General features: G+C 40.4%; 1 protein-coding gene across 4 annotated transcripts in view; it reads right to left on the minus strand.

Annotated features, from left to right (window-relative positions):
• Window positions 1-3909: 3909 nt before the first annotated feature.
• Window positions 3910-23089, minus strand: part of TTC39A (tetratricopeptide repeat domain 39A) — a 44730-nt gene continuing 25550 nt past the window's right edge. For 2 of the 4 annotated variants that reach the window (XM_042030666.1, XM_042030665.1), the window contains exons 9-18: window positions 18679-18787; window positions 17988-18055; window positions 17799-17858; window positions 16874-17035; window positions 15170-15261; window positions 14064-14184; window positions 11426-11537; window positions 9494-9608; window positions 8712-8828; window positions 3910-5754 (exon numbers count right to left, since the gene is read on the minus strand). In XM_042030666.1, the coding sequence (XP_041886600.1) occupies window positions 5634-5754; window positions 8712-8828; window positions 9494-9608; window positions 11426-11537; window positions 14064-14184; window positions 15170-15261; window positions 16874-17035; window positions 17799-17858; window positions 17988-18055; window positions 18679-18787 (1077 nt within the window). In that variant the 3' untranslated portion in view covers window positions 3910-5633. Of the gene's footprint in view, window positions 5755-8711; window positions 8829-9493; window positions 9609-11425; window positions 11538-14063; window positions 14185-14350; window positions 14429-15169; window positions 15262-16873; window positions 17036-17798; window positions 17859-17987; window positions 18056-18678; window positions 18788-23089 lie in introns of those variants that run through there. The other 2 variants (XM_042030667.1, XM_042030668.1) reach the window with 2 other exon arrangements.

A 23089-nucleotide genomic window follows, 5' to 3' on the forward strand; every position in this document is an offset into this window, starting at 1 on the left:
TGCCTTTTTGAAGTCCTGAATTTAATAATTTGTTCAAGCAGTTCTGATAACTTTTCAAAAAGCTGTGGCTCCAGAACCTGTTACCACTGTGTGTGAGTATACATACATAGATGTTTTATGTATATTTATATATGCATTTCTTTATGTATGTGTGTGTGTGACAGATCAGACAACAGAGCTGTAGCAAAGGCACTATGCATGAAATTCCTGCTGTTCCTTAGAAAAACCAACATTTATTTGCATCAAATAAATGATGAGCCCAGCCAGCATCACAGAATGGAAACCTGAGTCATGTATCCACAAGCCATAAGAATGAAAGGCAAATCAAATTTTTCACAACTGTATCAGTCATTGGAATAATCTCCCCAGGTAATGTTAGATCTCCCAACACTGGACACTTCTAAGATTCAGCTGGACAGGGTGCACGGCCACCTTGTCCAGCCTCCGCTTTTGGCAAGAAAGGTTGGACCACATGATCCTTGAGGTCCCTTCCAACCTGGTATTGTATCTACAACTGAAATATCAAAACTGTAACTGGCACTAGATTTTTGCTTCTAAAAACCTCTGCAGCTGCATAACCTTAGTGGTGGTAACAGCAGTGCTGGGTACTGTGCCCAGGTAACATGACATTGAACGTGAGCCACGTAATTCTAGGATCCTCTGGAGTTAACAGCATTGCTTCACTCCCCAGAATGATTTACTGAACTCCACTGAAATACAGTTCCTATTCTACATCTGCGGAGCATAGACAGCTGCAGACATCTCACACCAGCACCTCTGCCAAAACATCAGGGAAAGCACCACATTCACAAAGCACCAGCTCACCCTGGGACTGCCCCTGTGACAACTGACACCAAGCACAGCCCCGGGGCTCTGGCACTGCAGACAAACATCCCACACAGCTCCAACACCAAGGATGATGTTCTTACCTTCACACCTGTGTGCTGCAGGATAAAAGGAATGGAAAGAGGAAAACTGTCCAGAGTATTGGGGTTTCTGCGTATCTTCTCTTCCCACCACATCACTGCTGCTCCTATACTTCGCTAAGTATAGAGATATATATATATATATGTATATATATATAAAACACAAAATAAACTTTTCTTTGCCTTTTTTTTTTAAATTTTAAAATTTTTTAATTGCCCATAAAAAGAGCATGAAGAGGGCTATGACTGCTCCATTTTGTATTTTCTGTAAAACCGTCAAGGAGAGAGAAAGCAAGTAGACTTTATTGCAATGCATAATTCTAAAAAGACATTTTGCCTATGCTTAGCCAGCAATGAAAGTAAGTAGGTCCTGAGATTTTAAAAAACCACAGAAAATAACGGAGCACAGCCCAGTCCTACAGAAGCATGGCTGAATTTGAGCAAACACTATGCAGTATTTACCACAGTGCAATGCAGGTATTTATTAGTTCTGTTGCTAATCATAAATCTTAGAGACAGGAATTGACTGGGCACGTCCTTAAAAGAAAGTACTTGTGGGGGTTTTTTTAAACACCTGAAGCAAACCTAGATAGCATCTTTAAAAAATACTCTATGATAACAAATCATTCAATTAAAACACTTGTTGGTACACGCTTTGCACGTAATCTGCCACCAAAATGTATTTGCAGAACATAATGAGAAAAGAAGCAAGTTCATTTCTAGTCTGTTCAGGTTTCCCAATCTCATTCATCAGTGACGTTGCCAACCATTACCCATTTTCCTGTAGAGCCGTAAACAACATGACTCACCTCTTTATCTTCTCCTCTTCCTCCCAGAGGGGAAACAGTGTTGAATGCATTGTTTTGGTCATTTCATATACATTTGCTTTGCTGCTGTGTTTTTATGCGTGAGAAGGCAAAGTAACACATCTTGCAGGTGGAACTGGAGGCTGAGTGTTGTATTTAAACTCCTGGGAGTGCTTTTTGCATTCTGGGACTGACCTGTAGGAAAGCCTTGTCTCACACAGAGGAGCATTAGCTGACGTCCCTGTTGGGCCAGAGGCACACAAGCTGTCAGCCTGTGAGCTTTTAGTCTTGGACCCAGGCCACAGATAACAAAAAATACTAAAGCACTCAATACAGCATTTAATGCCAAAACCAGTGTGAAAGGGGAGAAAATGTTTGATATGATCCTGTTCTACGCTGCTGTATTTCATAAAATGTGATTTCCTAAGCCAAGTTTTGAGGTGTAAACAGCCCGAGGCCAGGCACAGTCAGAAGGGGACAGTCCTTAAACCATCCATCCTTGATGGCATATGTGAACTGTTGATTGCAATAGAACTGTGTGTCAGTAAGCAAAGCAGGCTCCCGTGCCACAGGTGGAGTTGAGCAATTTTAAGTGTGTGTTTCCAGATCACAGTAGTTCTGTACCATGTTTGTGGCTTCATCAAATTCTCTTCTAGCCATCCAGAAAAGCTGTGACCATATTCAGTTCCAGCCCAGTGTCCTTTGCCCAACAGCTTGTATCTCATCTCATGTTACTTACAGGAGCTGATGCAGTTGCACCTCATCAGACCTCAGCAGGAGCTGCTGGCTCTTCAGCCCCTCTCTTCCCTCAGTTCAGTGAGAGACCTTGCATGCAGGGATTCCACATAACAGAGCCCACGATAAAAGGGGTGCCCCTTTTACTGCCTTGCCCTTCCTGCCAGCACCACTTTCAGGTGAGAGCATTATCCCATGGGGCACCATGGCCACTGCTGCAGATATCCAGGAAACTGAGAACGAATTTCTCCCCCTCCTTGGTTACTGGCAGGAAAACACTTACTAGTGCTAGTTTAAAAAAAATGCATTGAAAAAGAAATAAAGTTTGTAGGTTTTATGATAAAGGTCCTACCAAGTGCAGAAAATTTTTCTGCTGTCTGAGTTAGTAATTTTTGTCTTTGGATAACATCTCTGGCTTTGCTGAAGATGGGGAAGAGCTGATTGCAGCAGTTGTTGGCTAAAGATGGTGCACAGAGTGGGTTTCTCAAGCATTGCTCAGACAGTTCAGTATTTGAATGCAGAAGGAACTGCTCTTTCTGCAGTTGAGGTGTTGACTATATCCATCTGCAGTAGTACTTCCATTTCCTGAATCTTGGGCCATGCTTCAATCTCTGATGTACAATTCCATGACAATATCCACTATTTTCTGCTAAGTGAATACCCTGAGGTGAGAACTCACACATTTGTGTTTCCCCTGATTCACTGCATTTGGGACTCCAGACTGAGGAAGCAATTTACTGTCCTGCAGAGCTGCTCCAGGCACCATGCAGAGAAATGGAAAAACCAGCCCAGCATCAACCTTCCAGCCCAGATTGACCCCACGGAGTCTGGATGCCTGCCATGGAGGAGCACCAAAATGAAGGAACTGATGAGCAGAGTGATGTTGGGCAATTCAAAATATAATACACCAAAAACTTACACAGTGACAATGTACCAGACCTTCCACTCATCTTTTCCTCAAGTGAATCCATACTGTTACAGTCCATAAATCCTCATTGCATAAGGAAGGTGATTATTTCCTATGGCTTGGGAGCCAAGGAGTCAAACATCACAGTGAACTACAAAGCACTCAGCTGAAGCTGCAGATGAGGTCTACAGTGCAACTGGTGCTGGTGTTTGACTAGAGGAGACTAGGAAAGTCTTAGGAAGGCAATGAAAAGCTTAGGAAAATCTTGGGATTTTCATTGCTGCAAAGCATCAGGGAAGCTGGCTGAGTATCACACAGTACATCCTTTGTGTGATGTATCTAAGATCAGGCAAAACCAAGTTGTGGGTGAAATTTCAAAGACAAGAAATGAATCTACACTCAGAAGGATTGTTCAGTTTCTGCAAAGTACAATTTATGCTAATTTTCACATGGCATTGCTTGCTTAAAAGATGCTAAGGCTGCCAAAATATTTGAAAAGGACACAACTGGAAGAAGAGGCGTTATATGCATGAAGTAGAACAAGAAACTTTTTTTATTCTATACAAAGAATGACTGAATTTTTACACTGAAGTCTTGATGTGCAGCTTGTAAATAGCGTAACTGTTTATACCGAATTTTGTCTGAATCGAGACATTTATCTGAACTGAATTTATCTGAGAAAGTCACTTTAAAAATGCATTTTCCATCTATCATTTTAACTTGGAAAGACTTTTATAAAGGGTATCTATTTTTAAGACAATGCAAGTTCTCCTTGTTGAGGAACTGGTGGTTCTGTCTCCTTGCATATTAATTTACAGTTATAAAACAATTTCATTTCCTTTGAGGAGGCAAAAGCAGAGCTATAAACTGTCAATTTTCTCTTCTGCTGGGAACAATCACTTTAGAAAGGATATTCACTGTGAGGTACATAGATATGAATCTTCCTGACAAACATCTCCATTGGAGAAAAAGGGCTCTCAGAAGACCTCCCATCTCCACCCATCAGAATGGGTAATGGGGAAGAAGCTCTTTCAAAAGGGAGGTAGCAGTGTGCCCCAAAACCCCAGAGGCATACAGACATGGAGCCAGCCTGGAGAACAGTAAACACAAGTCAAAGCTGTGGTACCACTGACTTCACCAGTTTTGCAGCAAAGCAGGAATTCCATGGCGTTGGAAAGCAGACCAAGCTCATTGCTCTATTCTCAAAGCCCCTTACACAGGAAATCTCCCAAAAGATCAATCAAGAGCAAAAAGATAAAGGGCTCTCCTTTGTGCTGAGGGAGCCTGCTCCAGCCCCGGCTTCCTCCCACAGGGAACATCAGCCTCTTGCAACATGGACATGTCAGCTTGGGAATCCTAAAAACAGCCACTGTAGGAAGGGATGGGCTGTCACAGTAACTCCAGAATCGCTCCAGCCACTGCAGTGTTGCCATTTCTTAAATGACCTTCAAGGACTTGTGCTTTAAATTTGACATAAGCTTCAGATCATGTTCATTCTGACAGAAGACATTTCCTAAGAACCTTCCATTGTCAAAGAAGAAGTGATGCAGTTTTATACTGTCACCACCTTTCCCCCTGCAATCCTCAGTAAATTAATTCAGCTGCTACAAGCAGCAGACTTGACAGGAAAACCAAACTAAAGAAAAAGTCAAGGTACTTGCATAAGAGAGACCATTCTTTTCACCAGCAGGTTTCTTACAGAAGCAAAAATAGGGCTGGTAAAAGCTGGTATAGAGAAGCTTTCTGTGCCCAACTAGAAACACCCAGGATCCAGAGCTCCTCCCTGCTGTGAGATTTTCTCACACCATTCCAACTAAGCAGGTACTGGGAAAAAGCAATGTTTTCCTTTTCAACTCCAAGTAGTATGGATCCAAACAAATATTTAGAATTAACTGAGATTAAATCTGGAAATCTTAAAGTTTTGCTGTTTGTTTTTTTTTTCAAATGTTCCCCTTTCACTAAGCAAGCTACAACATAATGTTGCGAACACAAGAGAAAGGCACACGACTGAAAAATGAATTACACAGATGTAAGTATTCAAAAAGCCACTGTTGGAAAAACAATATTTTTCAGGGTTATGGTTGGTTTGAGAGATTTTTTGCCATGTTATTACACTAGATTAATGTTTTATGCATCACCTTTGAAATTTTAAGTTATTTGGTTTTTCACTGACTTGAAAGAGAAGGAAAAATAAATCTAAAGTGTTGGTAATTTTCTGCACCAAATTTTGCAACAAACAGAACATCAAAGAAGAAAAAGTTACGACACTGCTGAGGCTCCACAGTGCATTCCATTTTCTGGGGCGGATTTGGCTTGGTGCAGGGCAGCTTGAATTCTGAAATGTGTCCTTGTTTCCATGGAGTAATTCTTGTAGTTTTGTCTGAAACAAAAGAAGATCCACTCTGATGAATATATATATTTTAAACATTTCCAAGTTATCTTTGTATTACTGTTTTAAGCAAAACAACTGTAGACAGCAAAAAAGCCTTTCTTTGCAAGCTCCTTTGTTGCCTACTCTAAAATACAAGGCATGTGTTCCTGGCCAAACAAGGCAGCTCTTTGTTCTTTATTTGTAATTCCACTGTCTGGCAATTACCAGAAAAATATAGCTTAATAAGAAATTGAATCTGATCCACTCAATCAAAATACTGAGTCCATATTAATTATCTGTAACATCCACTTAGTTTACATTCAGAAATTAGAATTTTCCCCCCCTCAAAGTATAACTGACAGATTTGAATACAAATATTTTCAGCATTAAAAAAAATCATTTTAATAAGGTAGACTCATTTCAAGAAAGTAAAGAAGAGGGGGGAAAAAAAAAAGAGAGAGAGAGAGAAAGAGAACCTGTCCTGATCCAGAGGAGGGGAACATCCCCATCTCCATCCTATGTTTGCCAACAAATACTGTGTGTAGGAAATGAAGGCAGACAATTTGCTGCTCCAGAGCTTGGAAAGAGAAAGTGGGCACACACCAGATTCCATATCAGCTTTTGAGGAGCAATTCACCATCCCAGGGAAGACTAGCAGGATTTCCACCACACACATCTAGTGCCTGGCTCCGCACTGTCATCTGCCTATAGTTTCCAGTAGCTCTGTCATGCTCTAAAGAGTTACTGGAGCATTCAAAGAATCTGTATTTTCATGGAAAAGCTTCTATAAAAAACCAAAAAATTTTCCCCAGGACCACATAGAAAGTGCAGATCCTACTTAGTAGGAATTAGCATGTCAGCTCCTACAGGATGGATACAGAATCCAGATACAAAAGAGGATTAGACCATGCTAATTTTCTTGTAGAAGATATTTGTCATCTTTACAGAAACATAACATTAAGTATTAAACTCTGTGTATCTTAACAGCCTTTCAGTTCGGAATTCATAATTCAAACCAAGCATGGCAGCGTGGTATCTGTCTGTGGCAGTGCCAGTCTCTTGGTGAAAACCAGGAATTCCATGCCCATCCTACACCAGCTTATAATTTTATGTATGCAACACCCAAGAGGCTGACTGAGAAAAGGAGGTGGCGAGGTTCTGCTGTGTGCTGATTTGAAACCCCTTGAAGTTTTTCCTTTAAATTAAATAGATTTTGTCATGCAGAGCCTGTATTTCTCATGAGTACACTGATATTCTTGATTGTAGTTTACAGTCATACAAATAGAAATATTTCCATGCATGACCAAGCCAAAACTGTTTATCATCTCATCCCACTCTTTCTCCCAGAGCTGAGGATCCAAGCCAGCAGCAGTATGTGGATTTAGGTCAGGCAAATCAAGCGTCATGCACCAGCCAAGCGCTTGCCTGCGCTCCTGCCAACTGCAAACAGAATTCTGCAGCCCCAACCCCACCAACGCCCTGCTCTCCCTCTCGTGGCTGCTGAGACACTCAGTGTTTGTAGCTGAAAGCTCATAAACACAGAGCATTTTAATGCCACAGGTAGAAATGTAAGAGCTGCACTTTTATTTATGACTGACTGAAACAAGGGGTTTTGTAATGAGGGTTTTTTTTTTGCATGTCACAACAGTGTTCAAGAGTTCTTTGAGCACAGCAAGTCTGAGTAGCAGCTTTCAGACACTGGGCAACAGCACATTTTTCAGAGTTGCTGTCTGCTGGTGCACCCCTTTAATCCAAACACCTTCTCCTGAGGGGACCTGAGACACATTCAGAGCTGCCAGGGAAATGTGCAATGGCCAAGCAGCAATGACAGAAGTTCCAGCTGTAATCAGCAGCTCCAAATCATTCATTTCTAGAGCTCTCCTTAAGAGAGATGTGAACAACGGAAATGAGGACAGGAGAGGTGTGTTTAGAGGAACATGAAGCCAGTTGAAACACTTTCCACTGCACTTTGCTAATGCAATTTTTGCTGCTCTTAATATCTTCCATGAGTCTACAGAGAACCAGGCTCACAAGCACAGGAGATTAAGGATTGCAATATTTTAATTTTTGTGCTGACAGGCTTTTGCCATAATCTTTGGTAGGCTTGATTTGCTACTCTGACTTGCAGAGTGGCCTGACTTGGACAAAAAACAGCATAGAAACTCTGTGTGACCTCTCTGAACCGGGCGCAGGCATCAGTTTTGTAGCTGCTGATGCTTGTGGCAGTGACTCTGCACATCTGGACTCACTCAGGATCCAGGCAGAGGTGAACTACCTTGATGCTGGGATGCTTGAAGAGGGGGAAGAGTTGTTTGGGTTGGATTTCCTCTCTCCCCACCACTGCCAAAATTTGGCTCAGCAGAGAAGTAAAGGTTCAAACAGACGCAAACCCTGTATTTATTAATTTTATAATAAAGAACACACATGATCAAGCCCAACTTCCCAATAAACCTATTTTGCTAGAAAAATCAATCACACAAAACAGTAAAAGCAGGTGTTTAAGTTGCCTCGATGCAGACGAAACAATACAAAGATACCAAGTGTAACCTGAAGCATTATCTTAAATGTATTTCATCAAGGAAAGAAACAGGCACTGCTGGCCATCAATTTAAGTAATGCTATTTTAGCCATAACACAGAGCTTTGATTTAATTTAATACATCTTTTATATGAATAAGCAAATAGACTACAAAGATTATTACATTTTGTTACACATGGATTATTTCTTATGGAAACTTTTGACATTTAGATTAAGATATTTAAATTTTTTTGGCTCTTTTTGCAAGTCCCAGACTGAACAAACGTAACACCTACCACTGGAAAGGTCCAAACCAAAACTAAGGCATGCACACTCCCACAGGAAAAATGAAATGAGTTTCCATGATATTAATGAAATGCTTCTGCTTCCTGCTAACCAGTAAAACACCAAACTGACCCATCAGACACCAACACAGGCTTTTCACTTACTTTGCTTTTTCCAGAAGTTTTATTGCTTCTTCTCTTCTATCCTGCTCCAGATACAGTATTGCCAGCTCCAGCAAGGCATTTGGAATTAGATAATGGTCATATTTTATCTTCTTCTCACTGCATTGGAAAAGAAATAGCCTAGAGACCTTGAAATGATATATTGTTTCCCTCATTTAACAGGTCCAAACACAAATAACTAGGAGATTAGCTAAGATCAGAAGGAGCTATCAATCTCTATTACAACACTTGTCATGTTCTCTATCTGAAGCTCTCTTCTGGGTTATTAAATGTGTATTTTGCATAAGCATCCTACACAATATGTATAATCTCAGGATTAGAAAATAATGCCTTTATTATCAGGAAAGTGTTAGAAAAGATGACAACATCATGAGCTCTATCCATGTGAGCTGACAAGAAGAGGTGCCATGCGCCACATGATGTGCAGAAGTTCCCATTGTAATCACGCTCCCACCTGCAGAGTGCATTTGGCTTCTTGGGTACACCTTCTTCATGACCGGGAAGAGGAAGGGGGCAAACAAAGTAAGTGGTATCTGAAAAATTTTGTGCACCTACAGTCCCCCCAAAAGGAGAAAATACCTCAATAAAAATTGCATATTTGAAATTCTTCAACACATGGCTAACAACACTGGAAATTAAAATTTAAATACCTTGAAGTAAACACTAAAGATACTGCAGTCCTCTCCCTTCTATTCATATCATGGCTACATCTCCTCTTACTTGAAACTCAAGAGCTCTCCTACATGCCAGGTATGAAAACTTACTTTAAATAGATGTAATTAAAATGGTCTTCTGCTTCTGAGATCTTGCCCAAATGCTTGAGGCATAATCCCTTTAACAGCTTTATCACACACCGGTCATCTGCCAGTAGTTCTGTAGCTGCAGGAGGAAGTAAATGGCACATTTTAGAAAACTCTAGAACAGAAGAGATTTTCCTACCTGTAGGGAAACTTTCAAAGGTAAGTGTCAGCACAGTCCATCTACTGAAACACAGAAAAGAACTAGTTGGTGAATTTAATGCAGAGACAAACACACATCAAGCTTTTCAAAAATTGATCAAACTTTGTGCAAAAACTGTTAGGATGTTCTTTCCCTCCCTACTCCCACTGAAAGGCTATTCCACAGTCTTACTGCTCTGACACCTAAAAACTAAGTTAGGGTGTCCATTTCGTAAATACTGAAGTCAAATTTACAGTCTCTCCACCCTTTGCCTTTATTGCCCTGTACAACTCTTCTGCTTCCTGACTTGTAGTCTCATAGTCCATTCATGGGCAAGAATTTTGTCAATTCTCTACCTTCATTTGGCTAAATAAAAATATGTGAAACTTTGCTACCTGTACCTCACATCCTACCATTTCTTCTTTGGAGTTTATACTTCTGAGTGCCCAGAGTCTTACCAGCCTCACCTAGTTCTAAGTCCTTATTATCAACACCCTTTCTTCATCAGAAAATTTTGCATAATACATTTCAAAGAAAACTACTGGGTTTTTCATAGCCAATCCACATAGGCAGCTTACTCTTAAAAGTTTACAAGCAAAAATATTCAGCTTAGTTGCTCATTTCCAATTCATTAAATATGCCTGAAAACAGCAAGTCAGTATTTGAAACAGGCAACACTTTAAATTGTTGGCATGTTTAAAATACATCCCAGTTTTCAATTTCATGTCCTCATAGTGTTCTAGAAACATGAATCGGCTACAAATGCCTGCAAAATGCAGCCTTACCCACAGTTTGCCAACTGAGAAAAAAAATGGAAAAGGGAAATACTGTTGATGATGAAACAAAATGGGTGACAAAGAAGGTGAAATGGTCAAAGGCCTTTTTCTAGGATGTCACCTTCACTGAAAATATTTTCCCATTCTCTTTTTCAATTAATTAAAAATAGATAGTTTTAGCCAGTCTTTCAGGCAACCCTTTCAAATCTTGTGTAACTCACTGCACAGAAGTCCAAGGCCCTAGAAAAGACTGCAATGCAGTGTTTTAGCCTATATTCCTTTATCAACAGGGGCTTGATCCTTTTGCAGGAAGGTTGCATATAAAAGTAATGAGATCAAATATTGGTCAAGGAAAAACTTTGTGAGAAAAGCTGTGCAGACTGCTTGAACTCCCACAGGAACTGGGAAAGACTGACAAGAAATAAACACCAATTCAATTTTCTCATGGATAGTGAATTAAGAGACTGAGAGAAAATGTGGTAGCAGAGCCTGTTTCAGTTAAATCCTATACTGTGCTCATTGACAGGAAGGCCATCCCTTGTGTCCTGGATTTCTGCAGCACACTGGTGACACCAGTCAGCCCAAAGGTCATGTCATAAACTGACAGCACTTTTAAAACAAAAGAACAAACTCCTCTCCTATTTTATCCTTCAAAATTGAAATATCTGAGGTTAACAAAGCTTCAGGATCCAAATAATCAAGCCAATGCATATACTGATTTTGATCTAGCAAAATAAACAGTCCTTTAACACATCATAAACCATTCCTAACATACATTTGTGGATAGAAAATCACTTGCTATTATTTTAAGTTATTGCTATATTAAAAAAATATTCCTATCTGCATAAACCATTTATGGTTTCCTTATCTATGTTCCTCCTGTGATCCAATTAACTTTACTAATGACTGTCTCTCTATTCACAGATAATATCTTTAGCTATTGCCCTGTAAAATAAATGCTTAAACCGTACCACTGGTTACCTGAACTTCTTGCCAATGCTTCTTCTGCTTCATTTAAAGTCTCTAACACGCCTTCTGTTAAGTTGGGACATTTTCCAATTACAGCGTAGCCATTCCAGATATACATCATTTCCTGGGGTCAGGGAGAAATGACAGCATCATTAATTACAGCACTGGATAAATGTAGTTGTCAAATACTTCAGTTTATCTCTGCATGATGAAAAAGTTACAGCTTCCTTAAATAAAGTCAGTTTGTCAAAACGTATTTTCATTGCAACTGAAAACTTGTTACACTGGTTTTCAGAACAAATTAGCCCTGGAAGACACCTCAAGAGCCACTTACTGCACACAATGTAAAGGACATTGCTTGAACAGAATGCAAACACAATCTCACTTATAGAAGAAGGCAAGCAGCAACAAAACAGACTTAAAACATTGATGGTACATGGATAATCATCCTTTCATTAAGGTCTCCCCTCGTTTTTCAGCTCTCTCCCAGCCAAGGCAGTAACACCCATAAATAAATGTGAGGTACTGCTTCCACAGAAAAAGTATGAAATCTCAGGACAGCAAGACAAACCCTCTAAACTTTAAGCCAAGCTTCAAACAAACTGACAGAATTTTAAATCTGAACTGTAAACCTCTTACATTCCTCAGGTTTGTACGACGTTCCCAAAGAAAGTAACTTCTTTATTATTCAACTGTCCTTAGAGTAAATTTTATTAAAACTATTGGCTGAATTCCTATTTGCTCTCGGGGTTCTTAGAGTATATCACCAAATGCCCATTGCTACTACCAATCACAAAGTGAAAGATGAAAATATTACAACTGGCCTCCATGACATGTTATTTAATCATAAAATCACAGAATATCCCGAGTTGGAAGGGACCCACCAGGATCATTGAGTCCAGCTCCTGGTCTTGCCCAAGAGCACCCCAAGAATCCCACCCTGTGCCTGAGAGTGTTGTCTAAACACTTCTTGAGCTCTGTCAGGCTGGTGCTGTGACCATTCCCTGGGGAGCCTGTTCAGTGCCCAACCACCCACTGGGTGAAGAACCTTTACCTAATACCAAACCTAAACCTTCCCTGACACAGCTTCATGTCATTCCCTCAGGTCCTGTCACTGATCACCAGAGAGAAGAGATCAGTGTCTGATGTATTTATTCTATTTATTTACTTGACCTTGTCTGCGTGTGATAATTTAAAGCATTTGGATAAAATTTTTATATAGAATAACTGAATTGTGGAACTAGGGCACAAAAAGTTGTCAGGCTAGAATAGCTGAAACAGCATGTTAACCCCAGTCGCTGTTGCTTTCACCATCTGGTCTCTGTTGATTGGAAAACCTGTGCTGAGCTTACTGTACCTAGTGCAGATTCATTAACATGGTTTTCAAAGAGAAGCGTTCAAACCATATTTATTCAAGGCTAAATCTCTGAGGTAAGACTTGCTTGAGGACTCACTCCTTCCAGCAAGTCCCCTGATAATGAAAAGAAAAATCCTGGAGATGAGATTCTGCCCCCAGTTCCACATCCATAAAGTGCTTTTATCTGTTCAGCTGCGGCATCTGCTGCCTTGGAAACGCAACTGCACAGCAGCCAAGGACGCGGTGCCCGGCCAGAGAGCTCCTGGTACAGAAACCTGCTCTGTCAAAATCCCATTAGGATAGCCCAGCCAAACCCCAGGTGTGAACACTCCTTCCTCTCTGAAGCCTGAAAGGAACATCAAAGTAACCTAATTATTTTTCTCACTTCACTCTTATTAGTGGAACGTAGCCCCTGGTGAATACCCACACTCTGCTGTAACAACTATTTCTTCAAGAGGCAGAGCGTCACATACCCTTGGTGGGCTGGGGAGTGGTCTCCAAGGGGCTCTCCTTGTTCTGGCATTTTTTTAAAGAGTATTTACTAATTATCCAACTCCTTCTTAAAAGCATAACAGCTCAAAGTGCTGCAAGTGTTAACACCACTGCACTTGGCAAATCCCTGGACTCAAAACCCTTTTATGTTCTCTTTTACATGTTCTTTGTGGACAGATTTTTGTAACTGCACCATGAATGGGTGTCTCATGCAGCTGGCCACAGGGAACAGGCCAGCATTACAGGGGAAAAAAAACTAAACAAAAAAACCCCAACAGTCGCAATGGTTTCCTGGAGTGGCCAAAGGAGTCGGTTGTTTCATCCCAGCACCCGTGAGCTGCTCTGGAGAGCACCAAACTGCAATCAATCAGGTGCACGTTAAACAGCTCCTTACCATGTAGTCCCCAATCCTTCCATTGTTTCCTTGACACCACTCCTCCTTGTACCTTAAAGTCCTCTGTTAGCAAATTACACGACAGAAGAGACCCAGGGCAAAGTTCCTCCAAAGGGAACCAAAAGAAAGCTGTTGGGAGCACGCTACTCTATAGCTGGAATAATGAGTTACACATGCAACACATTTACGTGTCACAAACAACTGGCTGAGTTCCCTGTGGCTGGTGCATGCCCCAGTTTTACAGCATTCCTCACATTCATTTGGCTTTGCTTTGGGAACATTCCAGTCTCCTGCAGAGGTTTTACCTTAGAAACAAGGAAAGATGTTTTATTCCAATTACCTCGGGTTTATTTCTCTAAATTACAAAAATGTTGAAAAGGGAGTGTATGTGGATATTTCTGACTTACCAAAGGTGGGACAGGCAAAGGAACAGGGTTTGAAGAAAGATACCGTCGTGCTTTCCGAATTGCAAACTTCTCTGTGGGCAGAGATTTCCCTGCAATTTTCAGTTTCAGACTGGGAACAATCCTGAAAGTTTAAAGGAAAACGTAAGGAATTTTACCCCTGTGAACCTCTGGGATGAAGACATTCAAACTAAAAAAAAAAAAAAAAAAATCAAAACAAGGAGAACTTAAAAAAGCTGTTACACACTGGGCTATTGCTACCTTGGGGAAGCTGAGCCATACATACTCACAAAAGCTGTCTTTATGCAGGGCACGTTTATCTCTAGGCTTCCTCTTTAATCAAGCAGGAGGAGAGGGACTCTTCCCCACTGAAAGATTAAATTAGATGATGCACCTGACTTATAAAGGGCTCATCTCTCTTCACAGACTAAGAAAGAGGCAAACTAGCTTTTGTCTTCCCGTTCTCCCAAAGACTAAAACTATTCACTTCATAATGGATTCCAAATTCAGTGAAATCTGTTTATAATGATTACGAAAGACAGAGAAAACTTGAAAAGTATCATGTAATCACATTTTAAAAAAATTAGATTTCATACAAAAATTGTAAACCCTAAAGTAACCAAATTTTCTTTGTTCCAGCAGGCTGAAACATTACATTAACACAGTGAGGTTATCTCACTTTTTTATCATTTATAATTATAAATTATAATGCATAGATTCACTTGCACATTTAATTATTTCTTACTTCTCTGAGACTCAGAACCCAAGAATCAAATTGTGCTGATGTTCCCACTAAGGAAGAACACATCTTGCAGCTCAATCCATTGAAGGCTTTCACATCTTACATTCCATTTTGATTAAAGGAAGCAACTGAAAAAGAATGTATTACATGGAACAGCAGCAGCCACTGTATGGCCAGGAGAAACCTGCTGTCTGAACTCAGGGTCCACTTTAGCCTAAAGGATGTTTAACTCTGCAATTTCCTACCAATCCAACCCTATTTGCACAAATCTTCAAATCTGCATGATGAATAACTTTGCCTCTCTTCCCCCAACACTGTGACGTGAAGAGATAGTAACCAGTTGTAACTGTGAGTTTGTAAATTTTACCTAAATAATTCAGCTTCACTGTCTCCAAAAGGACTGCAGTCATCTGGTCCAAACATACTGAGATAAGCAGCTTTCATGTAAATGTAAGTAGCCTGTAAATGCAATGAAGAATATCTATACAGAAAAATGAATTTACAGCATCATCTTTATTCATATAAAGCGCAAAACAGCAACATAAAGGGAAGAAGTTCCTACCTTTGTTCACAGTCTTACAAAAATTTAAGAGAGAAGTATTTTAGAAAGTGAGTACAGAATATTGTTTTTAAATCATGTATGTCTTTGTTTAGTATGTATCAGCTTATAGTTTGTGTCCAAATTCCAAGAACAAATCTCATGCTTGCTTAAAGTAAGTTTTTAATACTCTTAGGAACACATGCTAGAAAACCTAAGATAAGGTCATGCTCAGAGAAAAAACCTAGTATTATACAGTCTCTGTGTCCCATCACGACTTGGCGACATATCCCAAATAGTAGGTTCTAGAAAACAGTCACTCCCTGGAGTTCAGGAGAGCAGACTTTGCCCTCCTCAGGGATCTGTATGGTAGAGTACCATGAGATAAAGCCCTGGAGGGAAGAGGGGCCCATGAAATCTCATTAATATTCAAGAATCACCTCCTCTAAGCCCAGGAGCAATGCGTCCCAAAAAAAGAGGAAGTCAGCCAAAGACTCCTGGAGGCCCATGTGGGTGACAAAGGAGATCCTGGACAAACTCAAGACACAAAAAGGTAACCTACAGAGGGTGAAGGGAAGGGCAGGTAGCCTGAGAGGAATACAGAGAAATTGTCTGAGCAGCCAGGGATCAGGTTAGGAAAGCTAAAGCACTGATGTCTGGCCAGGGATGGCAAGAGCAAAAAGAAAATACTCTATTGGTATGTTGGTGATAAAAGCAAGACGAGAGAAATGTGGGCTCTCTCTGGAAGAAAACAGGAGACTGGGTTACCCAGGATCTGGAGAAGGCTGAAGCACCCCGACTTTTTTCCTCAGCCTTCACCACCAAGTGCCCCAGCCTCCCTGCCCAAGTCACAGAAGCCGAAGGTAGAGAATGTGAGATGAACTGCCCAGTGCAGAAGTCTGGGCTCAAGACCATCTAATGAACCTGAAGGTGCACAAGTTCATGGACCCCGAGGGAAATGGTGAATAAAGTTGCTAAGCCACTGCCCATCATATCTGAGAAGTCAAGTCAGACCAAGGAAATTCCCACTGACTGGAATAGGGGAAACATAACCCCCATTTTTAAAAAGGCAGAAAGGGAAGACAAAGGGAGGAAAGCTACCAGGGCTCTGGATTGAAGAACTTCTCCCTTCCAGATGCACAGGGATGAGCACCACTTCTAATTGTATTTATTACCCTGGAGGCACCACCGTGGCTAACCTTGCTCACCACCAGAAGAGCTTTTATCCATAGCATAATTAAAGAAATGGCAACTTGCACCATTAATTGCAACATTTGATGACACAACCAGTCAACACACAGCATCTATAACAAGTCACTCTTCATCTACCGGTTGGGCCCAAAAGATTTCTGCTTGCCCACCAAGATTCAGATTTGAATGCTTGCAATTCACATTGTTCTGTAGCAGCCACAGCAGGCCAGGTTTATACTACTTTATAGGCTGTACCTTCGAAGCAACAGAAAGTTAACTTAATTAGATTGAAAGTTAGTAGATACTATAGGGCCTCTTGCCCTCCTGTTCTGCTGAACTTACCTTTGACCAAGTGTTTTCTTTGCTCAGCAGGTCTGCATAGAAAAAAGCCATCTTCCACTGGCGCTTGTAGGTGAAGCACCACATCAGCTCCCAGTAGCACATGTGATGGAATTGCTTCCAGTACTGCTGAGCTTCGCAGCATTCCTCATACCTGTTGACTGCCTGCACACAGAGATTTCCAAACACTGCCTTAGTCACGTGTAAATGCACAGACAGAGGTGCTGTAACACACATCGGGGCTCCAGGATCTGCCTGCATGGCCCCTGCAACTTCCAAATTATTGACAGCCCAGTGTTTCCCAAAATCACATCTGTTGGCTTTGCACAAGAGGCTCTTGGCTACACAGTCATCCTGGTGTTAGCAAGTTTACCCTGCCACAGAGCTCCCCACTCCTGAAAGTTTTGTTCTAAGCATAATCAAAATGAATGTTTGTGTCTAGGGAAATTAAGAAACTGAAGGCAAAGGACAGATGCTCAGCTGACATTTATTGCTGTGCTTCCACAGATGTCAAGGGAGATACTGCCCTGCATATCAGATGATACTCTGTCTCACAGTATTTTGGACATGTATTCTTAATAATTTTTCAAGTCTTTTATGGCTCTCTACTCACAGTGAAGGCAAAGGATTATCAATGGGTCTCATTAAAGACACATCTTGCTTCAGGATAGGAAAAACAATGAGAAAACTGTGTCATCAATACTGCTGGGCTAGATTATCACCAGAACTTGAGAGGGGTAGGAAAATGAGCTGGAGAAACAAGTTAGTCAAAATAGTTTACAAAATTCCTATTTGTAATTCAATAAACTACAAATTACATATAGGCCAAATCCAGAGGAAGCATTAGCCAAAAAGGAAATACCATTCCTGGAGGAATTTTTCCAAAGCCTTTGAAATTTACTTTCTCAAGAGCAAAATGATTACTTACCGCATCAATATTACCCTTTAGTGTTTCTATCCTGCCTGCAAAAAACAGGAATATGGCTCCCTGTAATAAATAATAATAAAAATACAAGTATTCTATAACAGTTTTCAATCTGACCATACAGTATAGATCTTTGTTTTTTGGCAAGAAAACATTAAATGAACACACCAAATAAGTTAAGATTCATTTTACCTTTGGATAGCGCGCCAAATAAGGCTTAAGTAGTCTTTCTGCCTCCTCAACGTTTCCTTTTCCTGTCCCTAGAATGTGTAAAAATGCAAGTGATAAAAATAGTTAGAAAACAAAGGGAAAAAAAAAAAAAAGAACAGGAACGCAAGGTACTAATTATCCATCTTCAATTGGCCAATATGTTGGCTCCTCTCTCCACTAAGTAAGGCATAAATACAGGTTGGTGCTGCACCAAGGCAGCAGCAGGAAGCCCTGACAACATTGTGCTTCCTGACTTGAAAACTCAGGCACAAACACATTTTGTAGAATGATTTAGCAGGCGATAACACAGAAGTAAATGTTAGCAGGAAGCTGTTACCTCCCCAAAAAAGTCCAACATCAACAAAGCATTTATCACTTACAGCCATTATTTTAACCTCCCCAATAATGCGCTTGGCTAAAACAGATTTAGTTCTCACAACCTTCTTGGCCATCCCCATTATCTGCCTTCTTATCTGTCAAACAAACCTCCATCTTGAATATTAAAACACACTCTTCAGTTATGATCACTACTGTAAAACACCCCACAAACAAGTTACATTTAATCTGGTTACAAACAAACAATTCACCAATAAATAGGTGATGGAATAATCTTTTTCCCCTTTGTGTCCCACAAGAACTAACCAAATCCAAGAGTAATTATAAACAATCTTACCTAACACAAAGGTCATGAAAGTATGATAGCAAAGCAACAGCATGGTACACAGCACCGACCTAAAGCTGTATGATGATGCTCCTTCTTGAAGCTGCAGCAGACCATGTTCCTGTGCAAACAGAGGTAGGGGTTCAAGGTGTTGGAAAAACCAGGGCTGTGTTTTGCTGGCTTAACTTCTGCAGCGTCAGCTACAGATTGCTCACCAAATTCCCCAAAAGGCACTGACTGCTTACAGAGCAATCAAAGATAAAAATGCATATATTAATTTATCTAATAGTTTTTCATGGAGTTACTGCTTAGCCTGGAAAACACCTGGTGACAGAGCAGCAAACTGGGATGTATTACATGGTTAACATAAGAAAATGAGAAACAACTTATCAGCATGATCTAAGTGCTGCTAAACAGCATTCCAGAAACAAAACACAGGGTTTTGAAAAGCAAGACAAAACCCACACATCACCATTGTACAGTGTATTCTTGTTTGCTGTGGTTCACTGCATAGAAGAGTTTGAGGTATCAAGAAAATAAAATTTTCAACGAGCAGAGCAAAAGATGTCAGGGCAAAAAAACATTTTAAAGTATGCGAAGAACAAAAGGAGCTTTCAATGATGTTGGCCCACTACCATCAGTGGAAAAACATGATGAAAAGAAGAGTATTCCTGTTCCCTTTGGGAAGAACTACAGCAATCAAGTATAACACTGTGTTCATATTCAATGACAGCATGACGGATAACCAACTTTAAGGATTCAAGTTCCTGAGGCAAGAGCATTTATCAGCCCACTCTAGGATTAGTTCCACGATATCAACAGCAAGAATATAAATATGCAAATGTATCAAACAAGAGATCTGCCTACTTGTAAATAGGCACAGTAAGACATTCACTGTGTGCTGGGACAAAATCTGTTTAAAAGTTACTGCACCACTGCACTGGAAAGTCACTGGAACATGATGTATGTGACTACAAGGACACTCTTTCAAACCAGCTACACTATAAATAGGAACTCTGAGAGATGTCTATCAGAGGCACCAGGAAAGGTATCAGGGAGAGCCCTCAGAGCATGATCCCAACACAGATTTACATATTTTGTGTGTCCTTGTTGACTGAGGGGTGTTACACCACCACACCTTTATTGCTTAGTGTGTAAACACTGAAGTCTGTAATCATATTCTCATTTCCCCCAGACATCTATTTTTCACTTAACTAGTGCAGTTAATTGTTTTCACATAAATACGGGGGGCGGTTGTGATTTTGCTTCTCTTTGGTTTTATTTTTAAAACTCAATGTATTACATTAATTACTGCTACAAGGAAAAATATTACTCATATTTGCAGACCAATTATTATAACATCTAGCTCGGAAAAAATAATGAAAATACTGACTTGCATGTCACTACAGAAGAAATTAAAAGACAGTAAAATCATTACTGAAAATCAATGACTTAATGGAAATCAAATACTTAGCAAAATAAAACCAGCTTCATTTTCTGCTGAGAGCAAAAGTTTTGATACAAATAAGTAACAAAATATGATATATCCAGCTTCTTCAAACTGTCCAGATGAAACCCACAAATACTTGGACCTTTGAAAAAGTAGCACTTCAAGGCAGAAATAAGACAAAGCATCCTGAGGAATGAATTTCGGCAAAAAAAAATTCCATAGTATATTTCCAACATACATTTTTTGAAGTGAGAAATCTTCAGGCTTGATATTTCATTGAGCCCTTACTGACACTAGGCCTTACAGCATTTGGTATCTTCCATACAATATAAAAACATATACAAAATGAATGTGAATAGCACTAAGAATGATTCAAACAGATTTTGTCATATAAAATAATGTAACCTTTTGTCAAGTTGATCTCAACTATGTTTTAGTTTCAAAAGTATCTTTTATATACTGTATATACTGCATATTTTATACAGCCAAACACAAAGTCATAATCTCTATGGACAAGGAATGAACCCACTCCCACCTTGCATGGGACTGCATCCTGGATAGCAGTAGCTGGATTAAGAATATTGCCCATTCATCAGAAGAGGGCTTCAAATCTGACACCCTTAATTCTCAATTCTTGAACTGAGTAATTACACAGGCATGAGAAGCTCACTGAGCAAGTTAGTTCACTCTATGGAATGTCCATAAGCCTATCTAGTCCAGCAGAGGTATTAAAGAGTGTTTACTTTTCACTCTGCCGCCTGAATATCCCAAACTTTCTATATTGAAGTAATAACAATCAGTAGACACAGCCTAAATTAAAGAAATCTAGAAGTAGTTGTTATTAGTATTACAACACTTGCTTGTACAAAACACTGCAGCAAAGCTGCTTCTCCTCAAAAAAACCTCTTGCAAACTGCTTCTCTTACAATGGGATACCCAGAAAATAGGAATATGAAGGGTGTCACTGGGAATCATGTTTTACATCTCACACTCCCTAGCTGGCCTACTGAGTCTCCCTCTGCCTGGCGAGGCAGAGGTGCTCCTCCAAGGAGCAATTTGGCGCAGCAGCCTGGGTCAGCCACATGAATCACCTTTTCAAGCACCACCCTTTCTCCACAGGGAGCCTTACACGAATTAGCCAACAAACTCCATCAACCAAGGGAGTGCCGGGAGCTGGGCAATGTAATGCTCACTGGGATCAGACTGAGGACCTGGGAACCAAATCACAAGCAGCTACTTGAGCCTAAGGAGTAACTCTGCAAACAAATTGCACTCACTTAGGGACTGGCACCAGCGAGCACATTATATTTAATTGTCAGGACACACCTTCTAACCATAAATAACCCGTAACTATCTCCCACACCTATGTCACAACTGATATAAGCAATCCCAGAACACCAGGAATGAGCTTCCAAACAAAGTCTATTACAGGGCATATTGCGACAATATAAAACAGATGTCAAGGTAATAAGTGTTTGTAATTTTTCCAGAATTACATTTTTGTAATTTCTCTCAATTGATGCTAACACACTTCAGTTTTACTTCCCCACAAAATATAAACTACTCTGAAGGACATAGAACACAGAGTAGGGAGCAATAACGCTTCCTAGAAACAGACATGATCCAGTGTGGTAACTCTCAGCATTCTGTGCAAGTTCCTCATGACATCCCACAATCTAATTCCCAAGACTGTCACTACATTATATCAGTATCTCATTGATTCAATTCTTGTTCCAAGACATCCAGTGCTCTGTCACTCAGGACTCCCCATGTGAGCAGCGGGGATTCACACAGCAGTTGCAGGACAAACAAGGACAACGCTCAAAAACATTATCAGACAACACTGAGACTGGTTCATATTTATTTCAGCTGTTATTGACTAAAATCCATCAACTTTCCCGAAGCAAAAGCTCTTGCATGTTATTTTTAAACCATTCTTTTAATTAGGGATCTTGACAATGAAAGCAAAGCAAGGTCATTGTTCATGTCTCATGGCCTGATCACATTGCTGCAGGTTTAGCAAGGAGGATGGATACTACTAACAGTTTCACAAAGAACTGACTAGCTAAGCTGATGGACAGGGCACTTGAATGCATCCCATGGAATAGTATTAAATTTAAACTTCATTTAAAATCTGAAGAGACTAAAATGCAATTCAAAAGAGATACTTAGTGAGAAACTGGAATTCAATTTATTAGAAATTGATACATCAAGAATATTCTTCAGCTCAGTTGCTTTGGGAAAAATGTCCTCCCACATAAAAAAAGTATAATTTGAAACAAATTGGTTCTGACAGTTTCCTGCCTTCTCCTGAAATCATGCTGTCATCTGACCCCCTGACGAATTGCACTTAACATATGGTAGGCTCACGTCACACTGTTCTACAGTTTAGCAGCACAGCACTTGTAATCATCTATAAAATAAGCACAAGAGTAAATATTAGCCTGAGACCTGGCAGAGGAGCCAGTGAGGAGGGTTCAGGCTTCCAGGGAGACAGTGCAAGGAATCTCCTGCTCTCACGTCACAGGTTAGTCACAGTTAAACACCAGAGTGCGGATGGTACACACACTCCACCTACTGCCCAGAGAGGCTGCTGTGCTCCCCAGCACAGAGTGCCTGACAGACACCTCTGCCCACAAGGCACTTTTCACAAAATTGGGCAAAACTGCACTGAAACTTCACTGCCCAAATGAGGGGCCTGTGCTACTAAACACAAATAAGCCCATTTTTTGACTGATGATGCAAGGGAAAGGAGCTTAAACAGTGAGAAGGCCACAGCTGGCACATCTTGGACTGGAAGGGAACAAACATGGCCTCAGGCTACTTTTCATATTTTCTTGATCTTATCCCACCTACTATTTTGAGACTCCAGACTGCTGTTAAGTTGATCATGATGTCCACAGTGCCTGCAAATGGCTTAGGAAGTAATGGAGCTTTGGGCATGTCCTCCATTTGCTGTTCCACATGACATGA

The sequence above is a fragment of the Corvus kubaryi genome, unplaced genomic scaffold, assembly GCF_017639235.1.
Source record: "Corvus kubaryi isolate FWS band 111438036 unplaced genomic scaffold, C.kubaryi_AGA036_p1.0 37334, whole genome shotgun sequence".
NCBI classification, from domain to species: domain Eukaryota; kingdom Metazoa; phylum Chordata; class Aves; order Passeriformes; family Corvidae; genus Corvus; species Corvus kubaryi.